This window comes from Gambusia affinis, linkage group LG07, assembly GCF_019740435.1.
Source record: "Gambusia affinis linkage group LG07, SWU_Gaff_1.0, whole genome shotgun sequence".
Taxonomy (NCBI): domain Eukaryota; kingdom Metazoa; phylum Chordata; class Actinopteri; order Cyprinodontiformes; family Poeciliidae; genus Gambusia; species Gambusia affinis.
The window spans coordinates 5092728-5119795 of record NC_057874.1 but is presented as its reverse complement, the minus strand read 5'-3'; the positions used below and the strand labels follow the sequence as shown (position 1 = coordinate 5119795).

Below are 27068 nucleotides of genomic sequence, written 5' to 3'. Positions count from 1 at the left end.
ACATTAAAGCGGCGCCCGTTTTATTTATCCCCGCCTTTAGATGATCATTTTTCATGTAACGTCGATTTTATGCACGGCAATTAAAATTTCTGTCCACCGAAGCAGCGTACAGGAACAGGGAGCTAATGAGATTGGCTCGTGCTCTGCAGACGAGCGCTAGCTTCTTCATGTGTAAGTCATTTCCTCAGAAAATAACAATGAAAAAGAAGAAAGAATGAAAAGTGAGGGAGTGCGTAAAAATGTTGATTAAAGCAGAATAGGATGATTTGCAGCTTGAGTCAAGATCTCATATACTAAGGAGGAAACACTGATCCCAATATGCTTGGAAATGGAACAGAGATCACATTCGATTTTATTTACTCCAAAGAGTAAATAATTACCTGAAAACCCACTACTCTCAGACTGCTGGGTCTTGCTTGAAATTTCGGATTAGCTCAAAACTGTTAGCAGTTTTAAGCTAAAACATAAAACTTAAAAATGTTCATTTCCATCAAGATTAACCGCATGCAAGATAAAGGTGACAAAACCCATTCAATAAATCACAATATTATTGAAAATTTAATTTACTTCAGAAATTTTACCAAGTCAGGTTTATTTTCATAGCACAGTTCAGCGAGAAGGCACTTCAAAGTTCTTTACGTCGTAAAAACACCAATTGTTGACCAATTACGGAGCAAACAGTGAACGTTGTCACATCATATCAAATTGTCAAGCAGTTATACGTCAAATATGTTGATTAGCTTATCCAGTTCCAACAACTGGATAAGTCCCTCTGGTTTTTCACAGAGCTGCAAGACTCAGCAGAACCCCAGATTTTTTCTGACTTTATTGAAAGTTTTTTCTCAAAACTGGTCAAAAACGTTGGGTTTTATTGACTGCTGCCTCATCCTCACTTGATGTCAAGTTGTAATCCGTGATCGATACAATGAGGAATGAAAAGTCACACTTAACATCACACTTTAGCGCAAATATTGTAAAAATTCCTTACAAGTGTTTCTAAATTAGCGCCACAAAATCTGTGATTTTGGTTACAAAAAGGCCCCCACAAAAAGAATCGCAAAATCCTGGAGGCACAGGTATTTATAAATTAATATTTTAACAGTTTAATGGGCTTTATCAATACATACTAGCTAAACCGACCCTTTAAGATTGTTGCGATTCTTAAATGAAGCAGAGTTTGACACGCCTGCCTCAGAGCCTCCATCTGTAACTAATATGTAACGTGATTCTGCTGGACGAAGAGTGGGAGCCTCCGTCTTATTACCGCGATGCATTCAGTGAACAAATCACTCAGGTTGACCTTTTTGTTTAATGCAGAAGCCTGTTTTTGGCTGTCTGAGATTATAATCTGTATAATCTGAGGAACATGGAGTGAATGGATCAGTGAGCGCTCAGTCGCTCACTCTAAAGTTGCTCTAAGTTTCTTGCGTCCGCCGTCTCTCTTGCTCCGGTCTGACCTCCGCCACACATTAATCGCATCACCCGGATTCGCAGTCGCACGTTCAGACAATACTGTTATCCTCCGGTTATTTTTTTGTTTTATTTGTTGTTGGGGTTTTTTTTCTTCGTTCGCCGCGCTCACAGCGCTTTCTTGCATCACACCGGAATGGCATAAAGGTACACTGCTTCTGACAGCGGAGACGTTTTCAGGGCTAAAATTAGAAATAGTGGGTGCATTGTTTGCAAATAGGAGAGGACAGAAAACGCTCCGACTACAGCAGATATAGTAAGGAATAAATAAAGGGGGCTCATATTTACACAGCTACCACATCGTTCAGCCTGGGGATGAATTGTCAGCAGATGTTTTATTAAAAAACAAATCAGACACTGGCTGCTGGAAGCTTTTGTGTGTGTTGAACAGAAGGACCCTTGGGTATCTGCTGGAGGTGAACAAGTGGTCATTCAGTCGTAGATGGACGGTGCATCAATAATCGCTGCTGACTAACATTGTTAGCTGACATGGAGATGAGTCAGTTTGATTATTTTTGAGTTATTTTCAAAGCACTGGTGGCGTTTTCTGTAATATTAGATATCAGCATTGTTACTTAAATTTGAAAAACTCTTAGATCCACTTTAAATTTAGTTCTTGAGACTGTTTAGAAATCACTTTTTAATTATGCAAATGGATTCCAGTGAAGAAACCAAAACATAGACAAACAATGAAAAAAACACTTACTGAAGAAAAAGTATTAAAGTAGTAGGTTTAAAGTTCATAATTCTACAAGTATCTTTCTCTGGCATTTAAATGAAGTACATTTTGATTACTTTTCCCCAGATAATGTCTGATGGAACGTGAACTTCCATGTGAGAGCCACCTTTGGTTCGCCAGCGTACGGAAGAAGATTAGGGCCACTGAAAAAAAACAAAGAATTCTGACTTTTTAAAATTTGACTTTATTATCAGAATTTTGTCCTTTTCCTCTGATTTGTATCTTTTTTCTCACAATGCTGAGATCAAAAGAGCACTCTACCCCAGGGTTCCTCCTCACAGCTCCTCAAGACTAGTGGCAGCAACAGTTAGTAAAGCTGAGAGTCTGCTGTGCTTATCATGCAAACTGCAGCGCTACCAAGAACGGTTCTTTTTATTAAAGGTTTTGTTGGCTCTAGTGGCCTTTATTTGAAAGTAGTTTGACAGGAAAGAGGGGGAAGACATGCGGCAAATGCCACCAGGCCAGGAATCGAACTTGCGACCACCGCCACGAGAACTAAGGCCTCAATACATGGGTTGTGCTTTGCCCCTGTGCCACCACAGCACCCCCGGTTGATGCTGTTCTTAGGAGCGGCTTGTGAACGCCACAACAAGCCCTGTTGCGAGGACTTGCTGAAGAGGGAGTGTCAGAAGTAGTAGGAGGTTCTTAAAGAGACAGAAGCCCAATTTGAATGCGTCAAAGAAGCAAAGTCAGATTTCTTTAAAGTTATTTTTATATTTACAATGTTTTTATAAGAGCTGAAGTTATCATATTTACTTGACTGTTGTATAAATTGGCTAAATATGCTTGTAAAATACATAACACCTCCCCTTTAAACTAGTGGACCAGAGTTGTTTTTTGACTCCAGTCGGGTTCCATGCGCTTCTTTGACTCTAAACTATAAGGCAACAATAAGACAGGTCACAGATTTCACCTAAGGTAATGGACAGGCATAATAAAAAATAAAAAAAGTCTCTTAATCACGGCGTTGTAAACCGAGTCGAGGTTCTCTCCTCGGATCGCGATCTTTGAACCTCTGCGTTCAGAGAGAACAGAGATGTTTACAGCAGTTTGTTAGCGTTGCTTCGCCAACAACAGGAGCTCCTAAAAACAAGCGGAGCAGAAAGTACTTCAGACTGAGATTAAGCCATGTCTGATGCATCTCGGTTGCATAACGGTGTTATGTGTGAGAGGACGTGCTGTGAGCAGCATGTCGTTCCTACTCCACTGATTTCACAGCAGTAGCTTGGTTGAGAATTGTGCATTTGTTTCTTTTCCAACAGGAATATTGCTTAAGAGCTGCGATTTGATTTTACTGTGACAAAAAATACTACAGATGTCAGATGTTTTGAGGTTTTTATTCAAACCTATATTTGACTTTCCTTCCACTTCAGTCTTGTGCTCTACTTGGTATTGGTTAATCACTTGAAAACCTGACAAGACATTTTTGATTTGTGATTGATTATTGATTTCTATGGCTTTTAATAACAACGAACTAGGTGACCTCATCACAAGGAAAGACAATAATAGGATCCAACAGTAGAAATAAGGAAAAGAAAATTCGTTAAATGTCTGCCTGAAAAAAACACGTAAAAGGCAGTATTATGAAAAATTAAAATTTTTTAGCGTCAATGTTATACCCTCATCAAAAAAAGAAAAAAATACCTGGAGTTGATTCATTCTTTGGTGCATTTTTGAGAAATCCTTCCATCTCCATGGCAACCATTCAGCTGTGCAAAACGCCTGGGTGGAGCTAGCTCCGCCTTTCTTCTCTAATAAACCCTCAGCAGCAGCATTGCAGCTTTTCTGGTTGAATTCCCCAAAGATGATCAGCAACGTGATGGACTGGTGGCTGCTAAAAAAAATCATTTTTTGCTGAAATCTTTTATTTATTTATTTTTTTTTACTTTCTGGAATGTGATACACTACATTAAATAAAAATATCCACACAGAAGACCTAAGATGCCCTCTGGAAATGCAAGCACAGCTTACTATTACTATTCAAGCGGTTGTGGCAGAGTCAGCTTATCTGCTGGTTTGAGTCGCTTTAATAATTGATGTGACCCAACCGCATATTCACCGTATCTGTATGACTTGCAGGCATCGCATGCAAAATGCATCACTACTTTAGGGAAGGGTTGAGCTGAGAGGGCGTTTGTCACAAAACTATTTTCAAACCACCAATGATAACGCCGGGTTACAAAAAATATTCTTTGGAATCCCTCTATGTTTTTTCAACTGAATTAGGATTATTTTGCTCCGCTGAATCCTGAACTGACATCCATTTTTCTCAATCAGGTTTTTATTCTAATTTGGTTTAGAGAAATCTGATCTCCTGACTAAATTCATAACATTTTTCTGACTTTATCAGTTCATTTCTGTTAATATTTCTTATCCAAAAACAGGTTTTAGGAGAACAAAATGGTTTTCTAGCAGAGTGTATTAATTAAATGTTACAAACTAGGATTTCTGTAAATTAAATAATAAACACTAATAAGAGTCAGTTCATGTGAATTGAACAATTTGTCTTCATTGTGCTAAATTCTCCGTCTCTTTTCTGTCCTGGTGGAGTCTCTCTCCTCCTGCTGGTCACTCACTGATCCAGATTCTGAGGATCCAGATGTGAAAACAAGTCGTGCATTTTGATGCTCATGTTGCATCCAAAGTTCAGAAAGTCGACCTGATTGAGCAAAACCAATGGGACTTTTTGATTCAGCTCATCAAAATGACCCTAAAACAGTTGAAAAGCCCCAGATAATTTTTTGGCTGTTGACGAGTGTAACTGAGACGATGGTTGGAGAACTTTGACCAAATTAACCCGAGAAGATTATTAGGAGTTTGTTAGAGTCGCCGCTTGCTGCAAGAAGCTGATTTGAAATCTGCACTGAACGTGTTCAGTCAGGAGCCACTGCAGTATTTTCTAACAAGAATAATGCTGCAGTGTAATTCAGACGGAGAGCAGAGCTCAGAATGAGCGACGACACAAACGGCACGATTGTTCCTAAAAGGTGCCTTAACGGTTTAATGTCCCTGGCTCAGAACAGAACCCCCATTCTTCAGAGCCGTCAGACAAAATGAGGGCTGTATTACGTCCTTTGGAGATTTGTGTTTTCTGTGAGGCCCGCGCTGACACCGACAGGCGGGACGGTTCACTGAACTGGGATTAGGCGAGGGCTGAGGAGAGGAGGCTGGTAATTATTAGTGCTCTGCCAAAGCCGCCACGCTTCTGCTCCGAGCGCGCCGCTAAGCAGGCACCGCGGGACTCGGCAGTTTCTTCGACACAAGAAAGACATGAATCACCAGCCCAGAGAGACGAGCAGAGGAAAAAGAGTCCGCCAGACATGAATAATTAACTCGACTATGCATCCGCCCACTTTTTAAAAATCTTTGCCACCACCTTTTCTCCGATCGAACAATGAAGGCAGCTTTCTGCCTCTTGTTGTGCTGGTTTTGACTTAGCGTTCAGGTCCGTATTCCTCCACTGAACCTCCAAAAACTGAAACGGGAAAAAATTTCAATAAATAAAAAATCTGATATGCTGCATTCAAACTTAAATCAGAGCTATAAAGAACCCTAGAGACTGGGAATGCAAACTTTTAAGTCAGTGCTCCCATGAAGCTATTTCTTCTTGAAGTCAGAAGCAAAAAGAAATATAAATTCACATGAGGTACTGTAATGATGCAGAAGGATGAAGTCCCTGAATGAAGGTTTTTTTGTGTAAGGGCACTGAAATAATGCAGCTTGGACCTCACAATGTAAAATATGTAAAGATGTGTTACTTTGTCTCTACTTCTGGTGCCCCATTTTGTCTTTACAATTAGTTAAAAAACAGAATAAATTCAGGAGGTTACAAAGAACCCAGAAACGCATCTAACGCACTGGAGTTCAGTTCAAGGATTTAACTCGCCTCAGTTAAAGTCAGTATGAAAGACAATGTCCAAAAAAGTCATCCATAGGAGAGTTCAACGGCAAAAACAACTGCAGACCAGGAAGAACAGCAGCTCATCTTCCAAACATCCCGATGATCCAAAGACTCATTATCCTGTAGATAATGAGTCTTTGATAAAACAAAGACTCTTTCAAAGATGTCCCACCCGTTAAATCTGGGGTAAAACTACACAGAAATTAAGGGGTGGAGGTGGAAAAAAACTAAATGCCAAACATGCTGCCGTGTTTGAATGCCAAACATTACTGCTTTACTACTTCAGGACCTGGTTGACATGCCATAATTGATAGAATCATAAATTCTGCTCCACTGTAATAAAACCTGAAAGCAAATGTCTGGCCATCAATTTATGACCCGAGGCTGAGGAAGTCTGGAGTTTTGCAACAGATTAGGGTCTTGAAGTACACCAGCAGGTCCACCTCTGAATGACACACACATACGAAGAAAGAAAGTTGAGGCCTTGGAGTTGCCTGGGAAAGTCTTCAATTAGAAACAATCCAGCCCGAAAGCCTTCCAGTTGTGGCTCAAAACAATTCTATAAAGAACAATGGACCAAAATGTCTCCACATCGATATAAAACACTCATTGTCAGCTGTTGCAGTCGTCGGTGGCAGTTGTTGCTGCCAAAGACGACTGGCAGCAACAACTGTACTTTTCAAATATGGCTAATTTGGAGGGAATAGACTTGCTTTCCCCCTTTAATAAATAAACTCATCATTGCCCCCATTGCAATAAATACGACATCGCTTTCTTGAACGGTTTCACTCGTAATAGCAGAGAGTCGATGAGATCCATCCTTCTCCTGCCATCCGCTGCGGAGATTTATGCGACTTGCCACGCTCGCGTGTGCTGACCTTATTTTCTTTTCAGCTGATGGAGAAAGGGTTCTCATGGCTCTCGTGGGAAATATCAGGAAATCAGAAGGTATGAAAGCAAAATTAATGTCAAAGACGTTTGTTTCCTAATAGCTGCAGAGGTTCTCCGAGTGGAGCTGAGGACAGATCTAATCTCAGGATGGCAGGATGATAAGTAGAGGGTCCGATGTGACGCTCTTGAAGGCTGCCATCAGGTCAGTTTAAAAGAATTATTAGCTTACTTGTACAAACACTCATTTAAGACTTGAATCAATGAAGTCCTTCATTTTTAGAGATCAGTTCTAATACTGTAAGAGCCATACTACGATATTCATGTTTCGATTTTTGTAGTAACCACTGAATTGTGTTTAAATCCAAGCAGAAGACTAAAGCAGAAAACTAATAAGATTGAGATCTTATTAGTTAAATGTAACAATCCTCAGATTGTTGTGCAAGGTTCTGTCAAGGGAAGAAAATCGCTTGTTTGGTGAAGAGAATGCAAGTTATAGTAAAACTCACTCAACACCTCCAACCTTTCTGGCATATATTCAGAATGAACTCAAAGTATTTTCTAACTAGAGAAACATAGTGCAACGTCTCACTCGCTGTTTCCATTAACCATAGAATATTAGCAGATTATTGATCAAAATTTGTACTGGACACTGAGTCTGTCTGTCTTGTGTTTCTAAACATGGGGTAAATCACGCTATAATGCCACCTTCCTTTTAATACAGCAATTTTCTCACCAGCTTCAACCTCCAGGAAAAGGAGGCTGAATTTGGCGCAACAGCTATGATCTTCCTGAGTGAAACACGAACTGGAAATGTTTCAGATTTTCAGAATAACTGTCTCATTAGGAGAGTAATATTTTAATGGTTTACGTGAACAACATATTGTTGATTCTTAGGTAGCTAATCGCACCTGTAACCTGCTTTGTGTTCATGTGTTTCTCGCGGGAAGTGAACGTTTGCTTCCCACCTCCATTTGCTCCTTTAGCAATCACTGGAATTTGTGTAAAAAAAAATAAAAATACATAAAAAATCATCCAATCCAAACATGACTGCAGTAAAAGTTCATACAATAGCATTAGCTGTGACGTGTCTGAGATGAATTTTAACTTGGTCCAAGTTTATTTGAATGTTGGACCTGCTGACACTTCACTTTATTTATGTAAAAATACGTCAACATGACGGCACTTCAAGCAGAAAAGAACCTCTTATGGATTTTAGTCTGTATTGTAGAAGTCTTTCTTTTTTATCAGCCAGTGCTCTGCATTCCCAGAAACGATGCTGTTTTAGCTTAAAGCTATTCATGGAAGAAAAAAAAAACAACAACAAAAAAAAACAATTCTCTGAGGTAATTTAGCTGAGTTTCACTCCTTTAAACACACTGATCCAGCTGACAGAGGAAAGGAATCTTGCAGCAGTAATAAAGTGAAAGCTAAAACAAAGCACCAACAGGAAGGATGTAAAACATACTGTTAATATAACGTTGCTGACAGGTAGACTGTATTTATAAAAGGTTCATTTTGACTCCAGCAGCTTGCAGGTTCGCCATGACAACGGCTGAAAACTTTGAAAGAAATGTTTATCAGCTGGTAAAGACCTTGACGGGCTCAGTGGAAGTAATTGCACAGAACCACTGATACTTTTACACTCATGCTGATGTTTGTACATTTCTTCCTCTCTTCAGTTGGCACAATCTCTTTAGAGTACTACTTTGAAACGGTATTACTACAGAATTTGTACTCTTGTAGTTTATTGTCCAGTGTCATAAAAACATTTAAAAAAAACGTTTTATGATTGGTGGAAGGTAACAGTAGCCTGCTCAAACAGGTGCTGTGGTGACGATTGATCCGGAGAGTTGATAATCTTACTTGCCATCTTCACCAGGCTTTGAATTTGAGTTTTTAATTTAACAGTAAGATTTCCAAACCATCCACTAATGCCATATCTAGGGATAGACTCAATGGTTGCCCTATAAAAAAATCAACATTATTGTTTTTGAAACACCACACAATTGAAGTCGTCTAAAAAAATAGAAGCGCTGGTGAACCTTTGCACATACATTTGTCACATGTGTCCGCCAGCTCAAATCGCCATCTATGTACAAACCAAAATATTTAAAAGATGTAACCTGTTTGATGGAGCAGCCATGTACGGCTATGGGACTCCGGTCCCTGATTGAATTAGGATCCAGAAATAATTCAACAGATTTGGAGGTATTTATCTGTAGCTTATCAGAGTCGCACCATAAAACAAGCATATTTACAGCAGCTTTATGACTGTCGGGATTGTCTGTTAAGAGACTGAGAAAAACAGCATCTTATGAAAATGTTATTATGTACTCATTGGTTTGAGAACTAACACATTAATCTGTGTACAAAATAAAAAGGTAAGGCAAACTGACCCAACTTTGGGGGGCCCCTGTGCTACTTAACTTAGAATCAGAGAGAACTGAATTGTATTTTACTTGCTGAGATCTTTTGAATAAAGAAGAATAATACCACTTAGTTAAAAAAGGATTATTAAATCAGGTTTAATATGCTGAAAAACAGATATAAAAGCTCTGGAGTCGTGACTGTCTTGCGCCTGGTGGACCACAGCTTGAGTACCGTGGAAGTCGTGAAACCTGTGCAAACAGAACCTGCCTCTGAGAACACCTCCACCTCTCCTGGAGGATTTTATTTCATCGGATTAATGCAGCGGGTAGCTTCTTTGCATAGAGGCTTACCACCCTAAACAACTTATTCCTATAAGATGCATTTCCATATCATGCAGGTAGACTAATCCCCCTCACCGCTGCTTGAAAAGAATCTTGACAGTGCATATTTTGCACTGCATTTACCCTAATCCTAAACATTGCTGAGCAATTCAAGAGCTTCTGACTCGATGTCAGAAAAGAAGATGGAGCCCCAAACATTTCCCTGACATCGTTTTCTGAGCCCTACAGCCTCACCGTTCCTGTAGAGACCAGATGGGGGACCGAGTCAGACCCGCGGGTTGACCGGGTCACACTGAGGGCGGGACACCAGTCAGAGCTCAGTGCTCTAATGGTGCTGATGGTGGTCGCTTTAAATGGAGGCATTATCCTGCCTCCAGTACGCGACATGGCCAGCAAAATGTTCACTTATTGCACAGATCCAACGAGCTCAGTGTTTTAAAAAGAATAAAATAAAGTAAGAGCAGCTTTGAGCGTCTTATTGAACATGAGAATGTTTCTCTTTAACTTTACACGATCGCTGTTACCTTGTAAAGGAAGTTCAGAGGCAGAACGCATTTCCAGAAGGACAAAGGCTCTAGAAATAGCTACGCAAATAAACTTGACTTGACTCGACCTCATATCTGTTTTTGTTTTTCTGCAGTCCAGCAGCTTTGATTTTTTAGCTCCGTATACTGCAGTTGGAACCAGATGCTCACGTCACTGCAGAACTTTTTTCCCCAGATGAAATAAAACAGCATCAATCAAATAACATAAAAACTTTTTTTTAGGAACTCTTAAGCTCTTAGGTTTACATACAGTCAGTTAATATTAGCACAATTGCCGTTAACAAACATTTAATTGAACCCTTCCCAAGCTCCGAACAATGGGGGGTTTTGTGGAAGTTTGGCCCATTCCTTCATCCACCTCCTCTTTGTTTTAGACCGCTTTAAGGAATAACAAAGTTGTATGTAAATTTCTGAATTTGAAGAAAGATATTAATAAAACAACTTCTCTCATTACATTTATCAAGTCGTTCCCCAGGGACTTTTAACTTTTTTTGGGAGCCATTATTATTTTGGCAGCAGATTATTTTTTTCTTTTATTTGTTTTTATGAATTTGAGTTTTGCAAATATTGTACTTTCTATACAGCTCTGGAAAGAAATTAAGAAACCACTTAAATTATCAGTATATCTGGTTTTATTTTCTAGAAATGCAAAGCCTCATGATATATGTTTGAGTAAAATGAACATCAAGCAAAAATCTATTATTTAGTTCCAGAAAATTAGAAAGTTGTAGCACTTTCAGACCTCAAATCATGGAAAGAAAACAAGTTCATGTTCATTTATAAACAACAAAACAAATGTTTTAACTCAGGAAGAGTTCAGAAATCAACATTTGGTGGGAAAACCAGGAGGTTTTCAGAGAGGTTCAGTGCAGTGGGCTCTTCATTTGGCTCATATCAGGCATTTTTCTAAGATTAGGATGAAGGCATGAATCAGTAAAAAGACATGCAGCGAACACCTCGGACAGCGCCGCACAGACCAGAGTCTGGGAAGAAGTTTTAATGAGCTGCAGCAGTAGTTCACTGATTTCTGACTGATGAACATCTCTTCATCTCTCCCCGTCCTTGTGTTGTTCTCGGTTGTTTAGAAATGCAGTGATAGAAACACTAGGATGCTTTCTTGTGGTTCTCGCTCCCCGACTTTTCTCGCTGTCCGCCCGCAGAGAAAAATTTGTCAGGCTACCGCTTTGAGGAAAAGATGACGGCGCAGAGCTGAGGGACTGAGGCCGATATCTTCTTGTGTTTTTTTTTCTCTTTCTTTTTTAATATTACAGGATTATGGAAAGCTTGGCTACAGAAAGTTAAACAAGACAAAATGCTGCATTAAAACTGCCTCTGGTGGCCTACGTCGTCTGGTAGCGTTCTCAGCATAAAAGAAAAAAATAACAGTTTTTTTTTTTTTCTTTTGTGCAAAGTCATCATCCAAAGTATCACAATGCAGTTGGAGGCTCTGAAGTTTCCCCGTCTTCTGTGTCTCTCCCTGTTGTTCCCAGGTCGGGCGTGGCCATGCCATTTGGCTGTTTAACGGTGGGTGAAAAGAAGGAATACCACAATCCTTCGGACGTGACGGATAAGTATGACCTGGGTCAGATTGTTAAATCGTGAGTATCCTTAAGTCTGCCTTATTGTGGTGTAGAGACCCGAACGGTGCTTTTTAACACCAAACGCTTCTTTTCAGGGAGGAGTTCTGCGAGATCTTTAGGGCCAAGGACAAAGCCACCATGAAAATGTACACGTGTAAGAAATTCCTGAAGAAAGACGGGAGGAAAGTCCGGAAGGCTGCCAAAAATGAGATCCTGATCTTGAAGATGTGAGTTGTGTTTTTTTTGGGGGGCGGGGGGTTTGGGACAGTGTAAAACTTTGTCAAATAGTTTTCTTTTCCTCTTTAAATAGCATTTTTAGGCAAGATAATAAAAAGAAGCAGCTGAAAGTGAAAAAGTTAACATCTAAACTTTTTTTTTTATATCTAAATCCGTTTTTCTGATTATCTGGCTTTCAGTAAATCCTGCTTTAGCATAATCTTATTGAACTATTTGTTGCTGACAGAGAGATAAGTGTGTTATTTTCTCTTTCTGAAGACTTTGGGAACACATAGCCTTTGATAGTCTTTTTTGAAACAAAAAGTTGTCTGTACAATTTAGGACAAAAAATTAAGTAAAGCAAAACAAATCATCAAGGAAAAAAGGAACAGATTCATCACAAAGTCAGTTGTTCCAATATTTTAAAAAGCTAAAAGTATCTGATATTGTTGTCAGAGCTCTTACTGTTAAGTTGCTTGATAAAATCTAAGCGGCGCATAAATTTATACATGTGAGAAAAGAAAAAAGTTGTGATTCTCTTATTTATGTATTTTTTTAGGCCGAGTTGCAGGGATTGGTTCGACTGAATGAGTTGGGCTAAAACAACCTTTACATGTTCTAGCATGGTGGAGACAAACTCTCAGCTGTGTCTGCAGAGCCTCATTTTCCTTCAGTACAAAATGCTTTTCTTTATATTCGTCTACTACAAGGAGAATGAAGTTTTCTGATGTGTTAATTACAGCTGAGTCAGTACACCAATCAGGAGATGACGCGCAGCAGAAATGTCCCAAAACGTGATTTTTCTCTCCCTGAACGATTCCTCTGGGTTCCTTCAGGACTCAACCGCTGCTCGTCTAGCTCTCCTTCTGCGCTCACGAAGGAAACTGTTTGTCACCGCCTGAGAGGTGGCAGAGAAATGCACGACTTTTTATTCCCTTTGCTCTCTGTAGCGCAGGCGAGGTTGATCCGCTTCGTGCCGGGGAGATCAGGAAAATGTTGCTGCTGAATAATAAACATCGTAAATTACATTTTTGAACTGCGGTTTCCTCGCCTTGCTGCTTTGGCTCATCGAATGACATCGGTCTCTTCTGCCTTCCTCAGGGTGAAGCATCCCAACATCCTCCAGCTGGTTGACGTCTTCGAGACCAAAAAGGAGTACTTCCTCTTCCTGGAGCTGTGAGTTTAGGCGTCTGATGGGGGGAATAAAAGGCTTCCAGCTCGTCTCTACCCCCACCGAGCCGCTTCTGTAGATGGAGCGCTCCTGGGGGAACGGGCCGGTGTTGCTCGGGGCCCAAGCGGATTCCGAGAGCAGCTCTCGGCTCCGCATCATTTGGTATTCAGATGCGATGGCTTTCGGTCGCTCCGTTCTCTTCTTCTCCCTCTCTCCTGCCCCCCGGTTTGGGGAATCGGGTGCATTTCTGTGGAAATTCTAAATGTGGAAATGAATGTTTCCCACTGAGAAGACCTGAGGGATTTTTTTGGGGTTATGCTGAAAATTCAGCAAACAGGAGTCATCCATGGGGAAACGATCATTATCACTCACCCCGTGGACGATCCTCCGTTCTTAGAAAGACAGAAATACCTTCTCGTAGCTGAAGTCAGTTTTTCTGAGTTCTCTAAATTACGAGGAGCTTCTCTCACATTTGTTTGTCTGATTTTCTTTGACTTTATTGCTTTTGTTTTTGAGTGGCAAATGAACTGAAGAAGAAAGAAAGAGAAAAAAAAAAGTAAAGCAAAATATAGCTAGCTTGCAGAAATGAACGAACCTTTTACTGTATATTTGTTTTCTACCCACCTCTCCGCAGCGCGACAGGCAGAGAGGTGTTCGACTGGATTCTGGACCAGGGCTACTACTCGGAGCGGGACACCAGCAACGTGGTGCGGCAGGTCCTGGAGGCCGTGGCCTACCTGCACTCCCTGCACATCGTCCACAGAAACCTGAAGGTAACAGCTCAGCGGCAACACTAAACCAGGGGTCACCAAACTCGGTCCTGGAGGGCCCCGGCATCCTGCATGTTTTAGTTTTCTCCCTGGTGGCACCAACAACCTTTTCAGCAGGTCAATGTTCTTCTTAGGCCTTCTAACGAGCCATCGTCTGATTCAGGTGCGTTAAACCAAGGAGAGAACTAAAACATGCAGGAGGTCGGCCCTCCAGGACCGAGTTTGGGGAGCCCGACGTGACTAAACCTTATCAAGTATTTTTTTTGGTTTGGTTTCTAGTGCAGACATTGCTGCACGCTTGAAATAAGACAGAACAAACCTACAAATAACTTTTTTTTAGCAGGATATAGGAGCTTGTTTTAAGTCAATAATTCCTTAATATTGATGATAACATATTTATTCCACAGCCAGATTATTTCCCTGGTAGCATGGGAATAATGTCTTGTTATAAGCTAATAATCTGATAGTGGAATTAGAACTTTTTCATCGATATTAACACATTATTGACTTAAAACAAGCTCCTATATCTTGCTAAAAAGTTACCTGTAGTTTTGTTGTATTTCAAGTGGAACTGGATAAAAATACTTGGTAAGATTTTGCGGTTTTTCAGCAAACACTTGCAAACTCAAGAACTGCAACTCTGAAAACATAATCTCCTAATTTTTATGTTTGTAGCATCTAACTGTGGGGTGGTCAAAGTGTGGCTTAGGGGCCATTTGTGGCCCCCTGAATGGTTTTTGAGAGGCCCACTCTTAATGGTACCAATTGTTACCTGGTGGCATATGTAATTGATTCATATTTAAATTTTTTTATTACTATTATTCATAAGGCAAGATTTTCACATAAAAAATGAAAATATTCTTAAAGCTGCAGCATGTAACTGCTAGAAACAATATATGTTTTACATATGGTCACCCTCCTAAGTGATGGTATTTGTTAAAGCTGTCACCATGTTGTGACATTATAACATCAGACTGATCATCATCGTCCACCTCCTCACTGAGGTGTTTTTGCCTTCTGAAGAAATGAACCGTTCCCGACCAAAAACAACCAGTCAGAGCCAGGAGGAGGGACTCAGTGCTGTCAATCATACGTGTGTTTGCGTATTCTCATCTTACTGTTGCAGGAAAACTGTTTATCTGACATCATCTGTGGTCATGAAAACTAGCCTTCGCACTCACGACAGGCTAGCTGTGGCTTAGCCTAGCAGAGAGTAAGTGGGAGGATGAGAGCAGTGCGTGCACTAGGGTGATTGACAGAGCTAAGACCACTGTTCAAGCACAGTCTGAAAATGAGTTCATAGTCTGAAAGGACTGAGGAAAGCTGCAAATGTTGTGCAGATCTGACAGATTCTAAGTGTTTCTTGCTGTGGCTGCACATATTGGATTATTAAAAGGTTTTGTCTCAAAGTTGAATTATAATGAAGTTCAAATTAAAACAGACTTTTTTTTTCTGTCATTGACTTAATTGGATTCCCCACAAAAAATTTTAATTTTAATCGTTCGTGCGTGACTTTTTGTAATTTGTTCTTCACCCACAGTTGGAGAACTTGGTGTACTACAACCGTCTAAAGCACTCCAAAATCGTCATCAGTGACTTCCACCTGGCCAAGCTGGAGAACGGGCTGATCAAAGACCCCTGTGGGACCCCAGAGTACCTGGGTGAGATTATGAAATGTGGTGAATCAGATATGTTTCTTCTGTTTTATTCATTTCCTTTATTTAACCGGGTAAACCCCGTTGAGATCTAGATCTCATTTTCAAGAGTTATAATGTGGAACAAGGTTCTGGGTCATTGATGATGTTTGTGTTTTTCCCGTTCAGCCCCTGAAGTGGTTGGCAGACAGCGGTACGGCAGGCCTGTGGACTGCTGGGCCATCGGTGTCATCATGTACATACTGTAAGTTATCAGAATCGTCTCTAGTCAACTGTAGTCCAAATGCAAAAAATGTGTGTTTTTACCCCAATCGTTACATGCATCAAAACCAATTACCTATATTATTTTTGATCAATAAACTGCTAGCATAGAAATTTAGTGATCTGGTATTTTTATGTGTCTTTTACTTAATAAAATGTAAATAAGATTTTTTTCTTCCTTGATAGTTCTTTTTACTGCCTGTCTTTTTTTTATTTATTTATTTTTACCAGAAACAAACTCCTGTGTTGAATAAAAATTATTTTAGACCTAAATCTAATAGGTCTGATTATCTAAGCCCTTGTTCAAACATAGCTGAGTATTCCTGAAAATAAATATATCCGCCACATTGTTCAGAAGAAATTATTTTATGTGCACGGAATCAGTCTCAGAAAAGTTTTCATCCACACGAACCCATACAAAGCCTTCCCTGACTGTTGTTTTAAACATGCCAAACCCATAGGGGGCAGTGTAGCACAGAGCTGTCAGCCAATCAGATTGCTTCAAACCAACCACAACTTCCTGTTTGGAGTTAGACATGAAGCAAGGAGGTTCATTTGTGTGGACAGACATGCAGGTTGAAATACTTTTATACAGCCTATTAGAATGTAATGTTTCAATATTTGTACTAAAATTAATTAGGCACTTTAAACTGAAATGTGCTATACAGATAAAATTTTATTAATTATTATAATTATTAAAACCCAAGATGATGTCGATTTGGAATCATATTGAAGCAGTTAAGTTGATATATTCCCGCATTATTTTATTTTTTTTATAAATAATTGTTTTTAGTGATTTTAAACAATGTTTTTGTCTGGATGAAAGGTCAGAATGCATAAAAATTTATTTATTTTATTTATTTTCCCAGATACAAAACTGTGTGAAATAAATTTAAGTCAAATTTTGGACCTTAGATTTGATGCATAAATGGAAAAAGTCTTGGAAATCTCAGTTGTATTTAAAATGATCACCTCTATCAAACAACCTGTTCTTCGATTGTTTTTTTATGTTCTTGTAATAAAATGTTTTGGGGTTTTTTACATCAGAATTACTAGATCGGGCATGAGAAAAAAAATAATAATTTTAATTAATTTGAACATGATAGGAATATGAAATCACACACATTGAACTACTAAATAGGAACATCAGTACTGGCCTGATCGGTGCATCTCTACATTGACGTTCTCAAATGTGGTCGGTGTATCGCACAAAGATTTCATGACCACCACTGTTTTTAATTTTTCATTTTATTAATTCTTTTTTTTTTTTTTTTTTTTACCACAGCCTGTCAGGCAACCCTCCGTTCTACGACGAAAGCGATGACGACGATTACGAAAACCACGACAAGAACCTGTTCCGAAAAATTCTGGCGGGCGATTACGAGTTCGACTCTCCGTACTGGGATGAAATCTCCGATTCAGGTACTCTCTCTGGCAGCTTCTCACACACACACACTTCACACACTCCAGAAGGAACCCGCCTGCCTTCCTGTTGACTTTTCAAAGCGGTTACGGTTTTGTTGTCACGCCGTCAGGAAGTAAAAACCCTTTTTCTCGTTGCGTTTCCTTCCTTGTGTCTTCTCTCTGACAGCTAAGAACCTGGTTGCTCGTTTGATGGAGGTGGATCAAGACCAGAGGCTGACGGCCCAGGAGGCCATAAATCATGAATGGTAGGCGGACGACTTTTAGATACATCAGACTAAATCAGAATGCCGGGAGCTGAGTGTGCTAAACATGATTAAAAAACCTCTCAGGAGGTTTTAAACAAAAATAATAATAAATAAAAACAAAGATAAATTATCCTGAACAATTTGGACAGATTGTCCCTTGGTCTGCTTAGTTGTACTGCAGAGGTATTTCCAACAACCTTTACCCTTTAGTAATATTACAACCTTCTAGGACTGCACCGAAAGAAAAGGACTAAAATATCCCATGTTTATGAAAGAGGATTATCAATCTGCAACTTGTTTTTGGTGTGTGTGTAAACCCATCATTTTCCATCCTCCTCTTTCCTCTGCAGGATCTCCGGTGGCGCAGCTTCTGATAAGAACATCAAGGAAAATGTGTGTGCACAGATAGAAAAGAACTTTGCCAGAGCTAAATGGAAGGTGAGCCCTTTTGTTCTCTTCCTCCACAAGCGGAAAGCATTTCGGGTTTCACTTCTCGTTGCTGTGAATTTAAAGAAAAAGATTTCGAACGGAGCCTTGTCACATTACAGCCGCAAATTACAGCGATACTGGAGGTTTATTTGAACGAACACAACAAAGTAGCAAGAAAGGGTACGGAAGACGATCAGGACCACTGATGGAAGAGAAAAAAAAATCATACTTTTTTTCCCCTCAAATTTCTGACTTTTTTTCTCAGAAGATAAAAGTCAGAATTCTGAGAAGAAGTCAGAATACATATTTTTTTTTTTATTTTGCCCTAATTCTCTTCCATGAAAAGGAAAGGACATATTTTACAAAAAGAAATCAGCAGTGCTCATTTGTCCTGAGCTGTATTTACTCTGATCCTACACAAAGAAAGCAACTCTCTTCAGAGGAGATGGCCGTCCTTCCTGACTGGAGCGGCACAGAGAGCTAAGAGGTTCCTAGTGGCTCTGAAGGACCTGCATATCCACATGTTGTTTGTTGCTATGGTTTCTCTGTTTTCCTTTCTCTCTCTCTGCTGGTTTAGAGTCAGACTAATAAGATGTTCACTTGTGTTCTCTCTACACTTCTTTCTCTCCTCTATGCATGTCTCCTCATCTCCCTTAAAGCCTTTCCTGACCTTTCTCTCTTTCTGTTCCATCTCCGTGTCCTTAAACTCAAAGCAATTTCTACCAAAGTTTTATGTATGCATATCAAGTGGAGTACCATGGCAAAAGCCGTAATTTATGAAAGTAAATCTGTTGCGCCTCACTTTGACACTTGGACAACTGTTCTGAGTGCCACAATGCTGGACAGGACACGCTTAATATGTATTTTGTTCATGTGTGTAAAAATCCCCATTCTTCCTCTTACAGAAAGCTGTGCGAGTCACCACCATCATGAAGAGACTAAGAGCGCCTGAGCAGAGCGTGTCGAAGCCCGCTGTCCCCGCAGCAGCTGCCGACCCCGCGGCTCCCCAGGCCTCTGCCAACCCCTCAGCACCTTCGTCTGCGGCCGGGCCTGATGGCGCTCCCGATGCCGCCGGAGAGGAGAAGAGCCAACAGGCGGCGGCCGAGGCGCCGGCCCCGGCCGAGGAGCCGCAGGTGGCCGAGCCCACGTCACGCTGCAACGGCGAAGCTTCTGCTGCGCTTCACACGGCTGGCGAGGCGATGGATGAGCAGGGTTAAAGCCCCGCCCTTACCGCCCACGGTACCAGCACGGTGCGAACTCTCCTCCTGCACACTGTACATTAGCTGCTAGCATGGTGACACTGACTCTGCTTCTTCCTCACTTGCAGCATTAGCATCATCTCATGAAGGCTGTGTGCTTCCTTCGCTGAGCGCTGCCTTTCTGTTTATTCTAACCTGTACAGCGCTTTCTTGTTAAATAATCAAATGTGTCTCAAACTTGAGCTTCAGAGAGTCAAACGAGTTCAACTGTCAAGCCGTTAGCTCACACCTAAAGCCTGCCATTACAAATGGTAATGAGAGTGTAAAGAAGTGAGAGACAATGTATTAAAACTGATTTTGATTAGCGCTTAATAAGCCGACAAGGGGGAAATTGCAGAAATGGTCCCCTGTAGGCCACCATACTAATCAACAAAACACAAGGTACTGCGCCTGGAAAAACATTCACACCCTCGAACCGTTCCAGATCCTCATCATCACAAACTGCAGTGGATTTTATTTGATAAGTCAGAGTGAAATAATGCATAACTAATACGGCAGGAAGTGATTATGGCTTTCAAAATATCTACATCGAACATCTGCAAAAGCTCAGTCAGACTGACTATTGGGCATCTGTTAACATCAAATTATGATTCTTAATTGGATTCAGGTTTGTACTTTGACTAGACCATTCAAACACACGAATACGCTTTGTTCAAAACCACTCTCTCGTAGCTCTGACTTTGTTGAGGGTCATTTTTCTGCTAAAAGTTGAATTTGGCTCCAGTTTTAAGTTTTGCGTAGTCTGAACTTTCTATCAATGATGTCATCTTTTCTGCTCCATAAAATAATAATAATAATAATAATAATAATAATAATAATAATAATAATAATAATAATAATAATAATGTAATGTAGGTTTGAACTTTTTTGTCAGTTTCAAAATTATTTTTCGCTTCAAAATTATTTAGTGAGTTTCAAAATGAAGTATCTGGAAAGCAGTTTTGAAGACTTCTCATTTTCAAAACTATCAGTTTAAAAATTTGGGGGTTTTTTATGTTCAAAACTTTGTTTTCAGCTTTCAAATCAATTTTATTCAAGTCGGGGGGAGGGGGGATCAAACAAACTTAATGGTCACAATTTAGCTCCATACATTTCCAATCGGAGAAAATGATCAAAAGGTGTGAATATTTCTTCATGGCATAATGTGTGTTTTCTTTCCACACGAGAAATACTTGCACCTTTTCATTCCTTCAGCGTCTTGACTTCCTGTTATTGTCCACTGAGCACCGGAGCGGCTGGGAGTTCTTACACCCGGTTCTGTACCTTTGAACGAGGCAGCTTCACACATAAGCACACAGACGCCATGTTTCCTTTGCTACTTTGCTCAGGAAATAATCTCCTGGCTGTTAAATGTAAAGAGCCTGTACATAGAGACCTCTGTAGAAGTAGCTAAAAACAGCATGCATAGTTTCCCACTTCGTAGAGAGAGAGCTACGCTGTCGCCGACTACGTCTAACCGAACGCCGCGAAAGCTTCGCCCATAGAGCGCGCTGTGGCACATTACCGCCCCCGTGTGGTCACGGCAGGACCAACACGGTTCTTAATGCATAGCAGTTGTTAAGCATCGAAATGATCGGTAGCTGTTTGTTTTCCTGAACACGCCACATCCCGACGCCTTCAATAAGCCGATGTCAGCCGTTTTTCTTCTGCCAGATCTCCGCTTGCCTCTTTGCTTTTACTTGATCCTGATATTTGTGCTCTGATGCTGTATCAAAAAAAAAGAAAAAAAAAAAAAGCCACACATGTCTTAATATTTGGCTGAAACTGTAAAATAATTTCTAAAAAAAAAAAAAAAGACAAAAAAAGCATTAACCAGGCGAATGTGAGGGAAGGGTTTTTTCATTGACGTTTTTCTTTTTGCTATTTGTTTTGCTTTATTGTTATTTTTGTTTTATCTACAGTGCCCTCCCACTTATGGTAGTCCTGGTAAAGATGTCCAAAAAGCCTTAAATAATAATACATAATTAGTATTGTCGCAGCATTTCGCAGACCTTCTGCAGCTCCAACCAGATGGTTAGGAGCTTTTTTCAACAGTCGGCACAGACAGAGAGAGAGAGATCTTCCTTCAGTATGATCTCTTCTTTTCAGCTCACCTGACATTGATGTGGGCTGAGCTGTGAACACTTTATGTGTTGAACCATTTCTGGGTTGACCGGGCCACATTTTAACATTTTGTTCGGCTGGACATTTAGGTATTTAGTGAAAGTCACCAGATTGATATTTAACATTTTGCTTATAAAAATGCCTCTCTAATTCTCTGACAGTGATTTTGGGATATTTTTTATCCACCTCTTTAACCACCAAAGAGTGAGACATCGGTGATTTTGTTAAAAACATTGTGTATTTAAATATATATATATATATACACACATTTTTTCTCTCTCTCTGTTTTCTTTTTGTTTCTTTCAATTTGATTTACTTATTAAGTAGCTTGTTTATTTTCTATTTCTTTCTTTGTTTTAATAAGAAAGAAGTTCAATAATTGTAGAAAATATAATATATTTTCTATTTTTGTCTTTCAATTTAATTAATTAATTTGTTTTCTAATGGGTTTTTTCCCATTTTATTTATATGTTTGCTATATGATTTTCCTCCTAATTTTATGTATTTCCCAATTGTTTTTTTTATATTTCTTTTTCTATAGTTTTTTGTTTAGATGTACATTTTTCTTTTTAATTTTATTTCTTTATCTTCCAATATTTTCTCTTTTAGTTTTTATTATTCATTTATTTTCTAATGTTTTATTTTTTTATAAATTTGCCCATGTGATATTTTATCTTTACAATGGGTACTTATTAGCTTGTGAGGGACACTGTGTGTTTAGTTTATTTCAACTTATTTTCAGTTTCTTCTTGATGAACAGTAATAAGAACCATGTTTTCCTGTCTCTAGTCCAGTCAAGCATTAATAATACAGAGCAACAGGTCCAGATCTCTGTGATCACACCACAAAGAAAAAAAAAAAGGAGCAATATCTGACTGGCTGCAGAAACTGTGATTCTTTGTGTCCTTTTCGATCCAGTCCACGTAACCTTCAGCAGAAGTCTGTGGTCCTCCCCGACTGTCAGCAGCGTCACCGACACACACAGCCTCCGGCATAAGGTTGATGTCAGATAAATGTGTGTGTGTGTGTGTGTGTGTGTGGGTGGCCTGTTCTGACACACACTGAAAATGTTTTTTTCCCCCATCAGCCACAGAAAGAGAGCAGCCTGTCAGTACAATGATCAGATCTCATCATTTATATCCAATAGGTGATGACACACACACACACACACACACACATGTTTGCGTGGCTAACTTTGTGGGGACTTTCCATTGACTTCCATTCATTTCTACAGCCTAAACCTAACCCTAACCAAAACTCAATTCACACCTTAGTCCTAAATCTGACCCATGTCCCAAAAACAGCTTCGGTCCCCATAACGTAGTATGTGTCAGGAAAATGGCCCCCACAAGGAAATAAAAACAAACATGCACACACACACACACACACACACGTACACACAGCTATATACACACACACACAGTCACTTTGATTGTTAAAAATGTACATACATATGAATTTTGATGAAAATGTACATTTTGAATTACACAGGCTATTGTTCTTATTATTAGCTTTATAGATAGATACTCAAGTTACAATTTATTTAACATCTTTTTTTTATTATATTGAATGTGATTGGTCATTATGTCACCGTGTGCTTTGTTATGCTAAGAGTTCCTTGCAAACATATTCAAACCCCACGAACTTTTTCACTTTTTCTCACATTAAAGCAGAATCTTTATTGTGATTTATTAGACATGGAGAGAATTGTTTTTTTGGGGGGGGGGTTTGTAGTTTGCTGTCCTCAAAATACCTAAGCTTCACTTAAACTTAATGGATTTTCTAAGAACTGTAACTGCAGTATGCAAATGTCACAAAATATATGCCATGACAGTATGTTATGAGACAGACAATCTTTGAAAAAGAAAAAATTAAGCTCCTCCCCAGAGAGAAACAATCAATCAGAGCCCGGAGGAAGGTCTTAGCGCTGTCAATCAATCTCGTGTACATGCTAATAGTGGCTAAACATCTTACCATTGCAGGAAAACTGTCAATCATCATCAGGGACCAGACACGTCCCTCCATGTTTGCTGTGACCTCTTCACAGCTTTTGATGAATGTGACTGACCACAATAAAACCGGGAACAAATCTCCTTGAGAGCTGTTTGAAGTTATTTACAGATTCACAAAGTGTGGAATTGATGCTTTCCAATAATATTCCTGTCAAGTTTTCATCTTATTGGCCGAAACCAAAACCAAAAGCGTGTGAATAGCCAATTATGCCCGGTATGCTAATCAGCTGTTTGCTTTCAAAACAGCTCAGATTTACTCTGAATCCAAACACAAATTTGACCATTTTATTTTATTTTTTAAAGGTTTTTTGTTGGCTCTAGTGGCCTTTATTTGAAAGTAGTTTGACAGGAAAGAGGGTTATGGGAGAGGGGGAAGACATGCGGCAAATGTCGCCAGGCCGGTACTCGAACCTGCGACCACCGGCAAGAGGACTAAGGCCTTAATACATGGGTTGTGCTTTGCCCCTGCGCCACCACTTCACCCCAAATTTGGACATTTTAATATCTGAAGCTGCTTTTTAAAGCAGAGGATTGGTTATTTACGATTTAGCAGTAAAACAAAAATCACTGCATTCTTAGAATTGTAAGTATTTTTATGTTGGGGGTTTTTACCCGTTTCTTCTTTGGTGACTTGTTCCTGGTTTTCCACATGGCGCGTCACAAATGTATTCAAATAGAAAGAGACTATTTGTCTCTTTCTTCTTTCCACACTTAGTGTAACTTTAAGTTTTCTCAACCTCCCACCTGAGCAGTGGACCTGTGCAGCTCCTCCAAAGTCACCAAGGGGCCTATCGTCTGCTTCTCCGGTTTTAATCCTGGAAGACCCAGACGTAGAAAAACATAGAAGAATCTTTTGCAGGAGTGCTTTAGAGATGAAAATATGTTTTCTGAAAGTTTTTTGCTTTTGAAAGGTTTTATGAAACATTGTAGGGTTCAATCTCTAGGTTTAGGAGGAGAGAAAACAGAAGAAAAGTAAACATTTGTTTGTTTGTTTTTGTTAAAATATATAGGTGATCTAATATTTTTTACTGGGTTAAACATCTTCAGAGTTTTCTCTCAGCTAACAACAAGCCTCAGAGGTGTTCAAAGAACATTTCATTACAACTTCACAACTACTACTGTCTGTCTGTCTGACTCATGAAATACAATCACAACTTACAATCTTAAGGCTGACATGTGAGAAAATCTGAATAAGTTCCCAGTAAGGAGGGGGGAAGTGGTGAATATATTTGCCAGGTAAATAAACCCTGAATCAGAAAATAGCCAATGCCGTCAGAAACATTGGTTAACCGTCGAATGTGTTTGACGTTAAATAACCACTGTTACACTCTGAAGCACTGCTTTTCCCCCCCAACACGTTTCTCTCTCTGTCTCTGTTCATGTGGTGTTTCTGCCAGGAACTGGCGGTCGCCCGGCGCTCCCGCCCTGCATTTTGTTTTTGTAAAGCTCTGTAATGTACTCCTTGACTGACTTGATGACTTTAACAGTAATAAAAATCGATTCCGTCTCGTTGTTTGGGTCCTGTCGTTTCTCCACTTCATACAGCGCCTGTTTTTCAGCCGATTAGGATTATTTCTGGAGAAAAGTGGGGAACTCCGCTTCCTCCCTCCAGCCAGGACGGGAACATCTGTGTCGCGCTCGCTCAATTAGCGCAGACTCAGCAGCCACGATTGTGAGGCGCGAAGTCCCAGCAGGGACATTCGGTGACACTTTTCCAGGGTACTTGAACCGGAATAAGAACGCAGAGCCTGAAACCTCTGGGGTTGAATTAGGATTCCTCTGTGGAGCTTTCCTCTGTTTCCTGGCCATTGTGCAAAGCTATGCAGCCACCCAAACTGTTAGGGGAGCTAAACTCTGTGTGTCGTGATGGCTTCATGAAGAGTGTTCAGGTTGGAGGAGGGTCACTTCTTCTGTTTCTGTCCAGCCACCAGAAATTAAAGTAAAATGTCATATTAGGGGCATTGTAGGTAGAGAATAAAGGAGTACATTTCTGCCAAAACAACTCCAACATTTTTTTTTTTTTTTTTTGAGTATTCTGGTTAGTTTGGTGGGCTGCACAGTGGCACAGTTGGTAGAGCTGTTGCCTTGCAGCAAGAAGGTCCTGGGTTCGATTCCCGGCCCGGGGTCTTTCTGCATGGAGTTTGCATGTTCTCCCTGTGCATGGTGGGTTCTCTCCGGGTTCTCCAGCTTCCTCCCACAGTCCAAAAACATGACTGTCAGGTTAATTGGTCTCTCTAAATTCTCCCTAGGTGTGATGTGTGTGTGTGAATGTGTGTGTGAATGGTTGTGTGTCCTGTATGTCTCTGTGTTGCCCTGCGACAGACTGGCGACCTGTCCAGGGTGAACCCGCCTCTCGCCCAGAACGTAGCTGGAGAGGAACCAGCAACCCTCCTGACCCCATTAGGGACAAGGGTGAACAGAAAATGGATGGATGGTTTGTTTGGTTTCAAGAGTTGAAAGTTTATATGCAAATATATATATATTTTATAAATATAAATTTAAAACAAATATATATGACATAATGAGTCACACACACACACACTTATATATATATATATATATATATACACACAAGTGTGTGTGTGTGTGACTCATGTCATATATAATGACATAATGAGTCATTATATACATTATATACTGCTGCAGGAATTTAGAATTTTTGACTCTAAAATTAATCATAATTTTTGCTAAGTCTTTTAGATAGTAAATCAGATGACAAAAAATGACGTTATACTGGCAATGAAAATTAGCAAAAAGGACATACATCGAAAATGTTTTTGACCCTTTTCGATGTAGTATACTCAGTATACTCATATGTGATGAAAATGAGCAAATACGACACATAGTACATATAGTATGACGTAAAGTTGTGTATGGTTATACAAATGACTGGGTCATTTTTGCTTATTTCTTTCGCCATACTATACAATGACGATATAATATATGTTGAAAAATACAAGCAGACACCCTGTACACATATTTGCATTAAAATAAAGTCATATCGACTCGTCGGACTCAACCGAGAGAGGAGAGAGTGAACCGCTACTCAGAAGAGGAGTGATACTGCCCTCTGGTGGACAGGAATATAACCGGACTTGTTTAAATCAGCAACCTGTTTGCTGCATCCCTGCGCCAAAGGCCGGTACAGTTAACAATTTCACAAATACTAAAGGCTTACTGAGTAGCTACAACTTACGAATCATTATTAAATATAACAGTGGTGTAAAAATACGGCTCCATCGCTGCCAGGAATAATGTGTAACAATAAAGATTAATAAATCCTCTTGATTTAGCGAAATCTGAAAATGTGCAAAAGAACAATAACATCACAGACAGCAAGACGAGGCAGGCATGTAAGGACAAAGAGGAGGCAAAGAGCATGTAGCAAACCTGAAAGCAGCACCAGCAGCAGCCAAAGTTTACATAGGAGGAAATGACAACTGTCTTGGTGGGTCGATGAATAATCCCCAGATTGTCTCAGGCTGTTCATTTCTTGGACGAAACACTGAACCCACATTTTGCCCCCGGTGGCAGTTTAGCACTTTGGGTAGTGTTCACTTGTATGCTGCACATTGTATAGATAAGATATTTAGATAAAATGTCTGTTAAGACATGAGAAGACTACAAAGATTCAAAAGTTCCTGTGCTCGTACATCGTTCAGATGAAGTTTTTACAGAATGGCAG

At 39.9% G+C, this 27068-nt stretch overlaps 1 protein-coding gene across 2 annotated transcripts in view; it reads left to right on the top strand.

Moving 5' to 3' along the window:
• The window catches only part of LOC122833735 (caM kinase-like vesicle-associated protein), a 60085-nt gene extending 38471 nt beyond the window's left edge, over positions 1–21614 (top strand). For both annotated transcript variants that reach the window (XM_044121568.1, XM_044121567.1), the window contains 10 exons: positions 11748–11855; positions 11933–12064; positions 13155–13229; positions 13859–13997; positions 15535–15655; positions 15818–15893; positions 17196–17332; positions 17502–17580; positions 17931–18018; positions 18915–21614. In XM_044121568.1, coding sequence (XP_043977503.1) covers positions 11761–11855; positions 11933–12064; positions 13155–13229; positions 13859–13997; positions 15535–15655; positions 15818–15893; positions 17196–17332; positions 17502–17580; positions 17931–18018; positions 18915–19226 — 1254 coding nt within the window. In that variant the 5' untranslated portion in view covers positions 11748–11760 and the 3' untranslated portion in view covers positions 19227–21614. The remainder of the gene's footprint in view (positions 1–11747; positions 11856–11932; positions 12065–13154; positions 13230–13858; positions 13998–15534; positions 15656–15817; positions 15894–17195; positions 17333–17501; positions 17581–17930; positions 18019–18914) is intronic.
• Positions 21615–27068: the final 5454 nt, after the last annotated feature.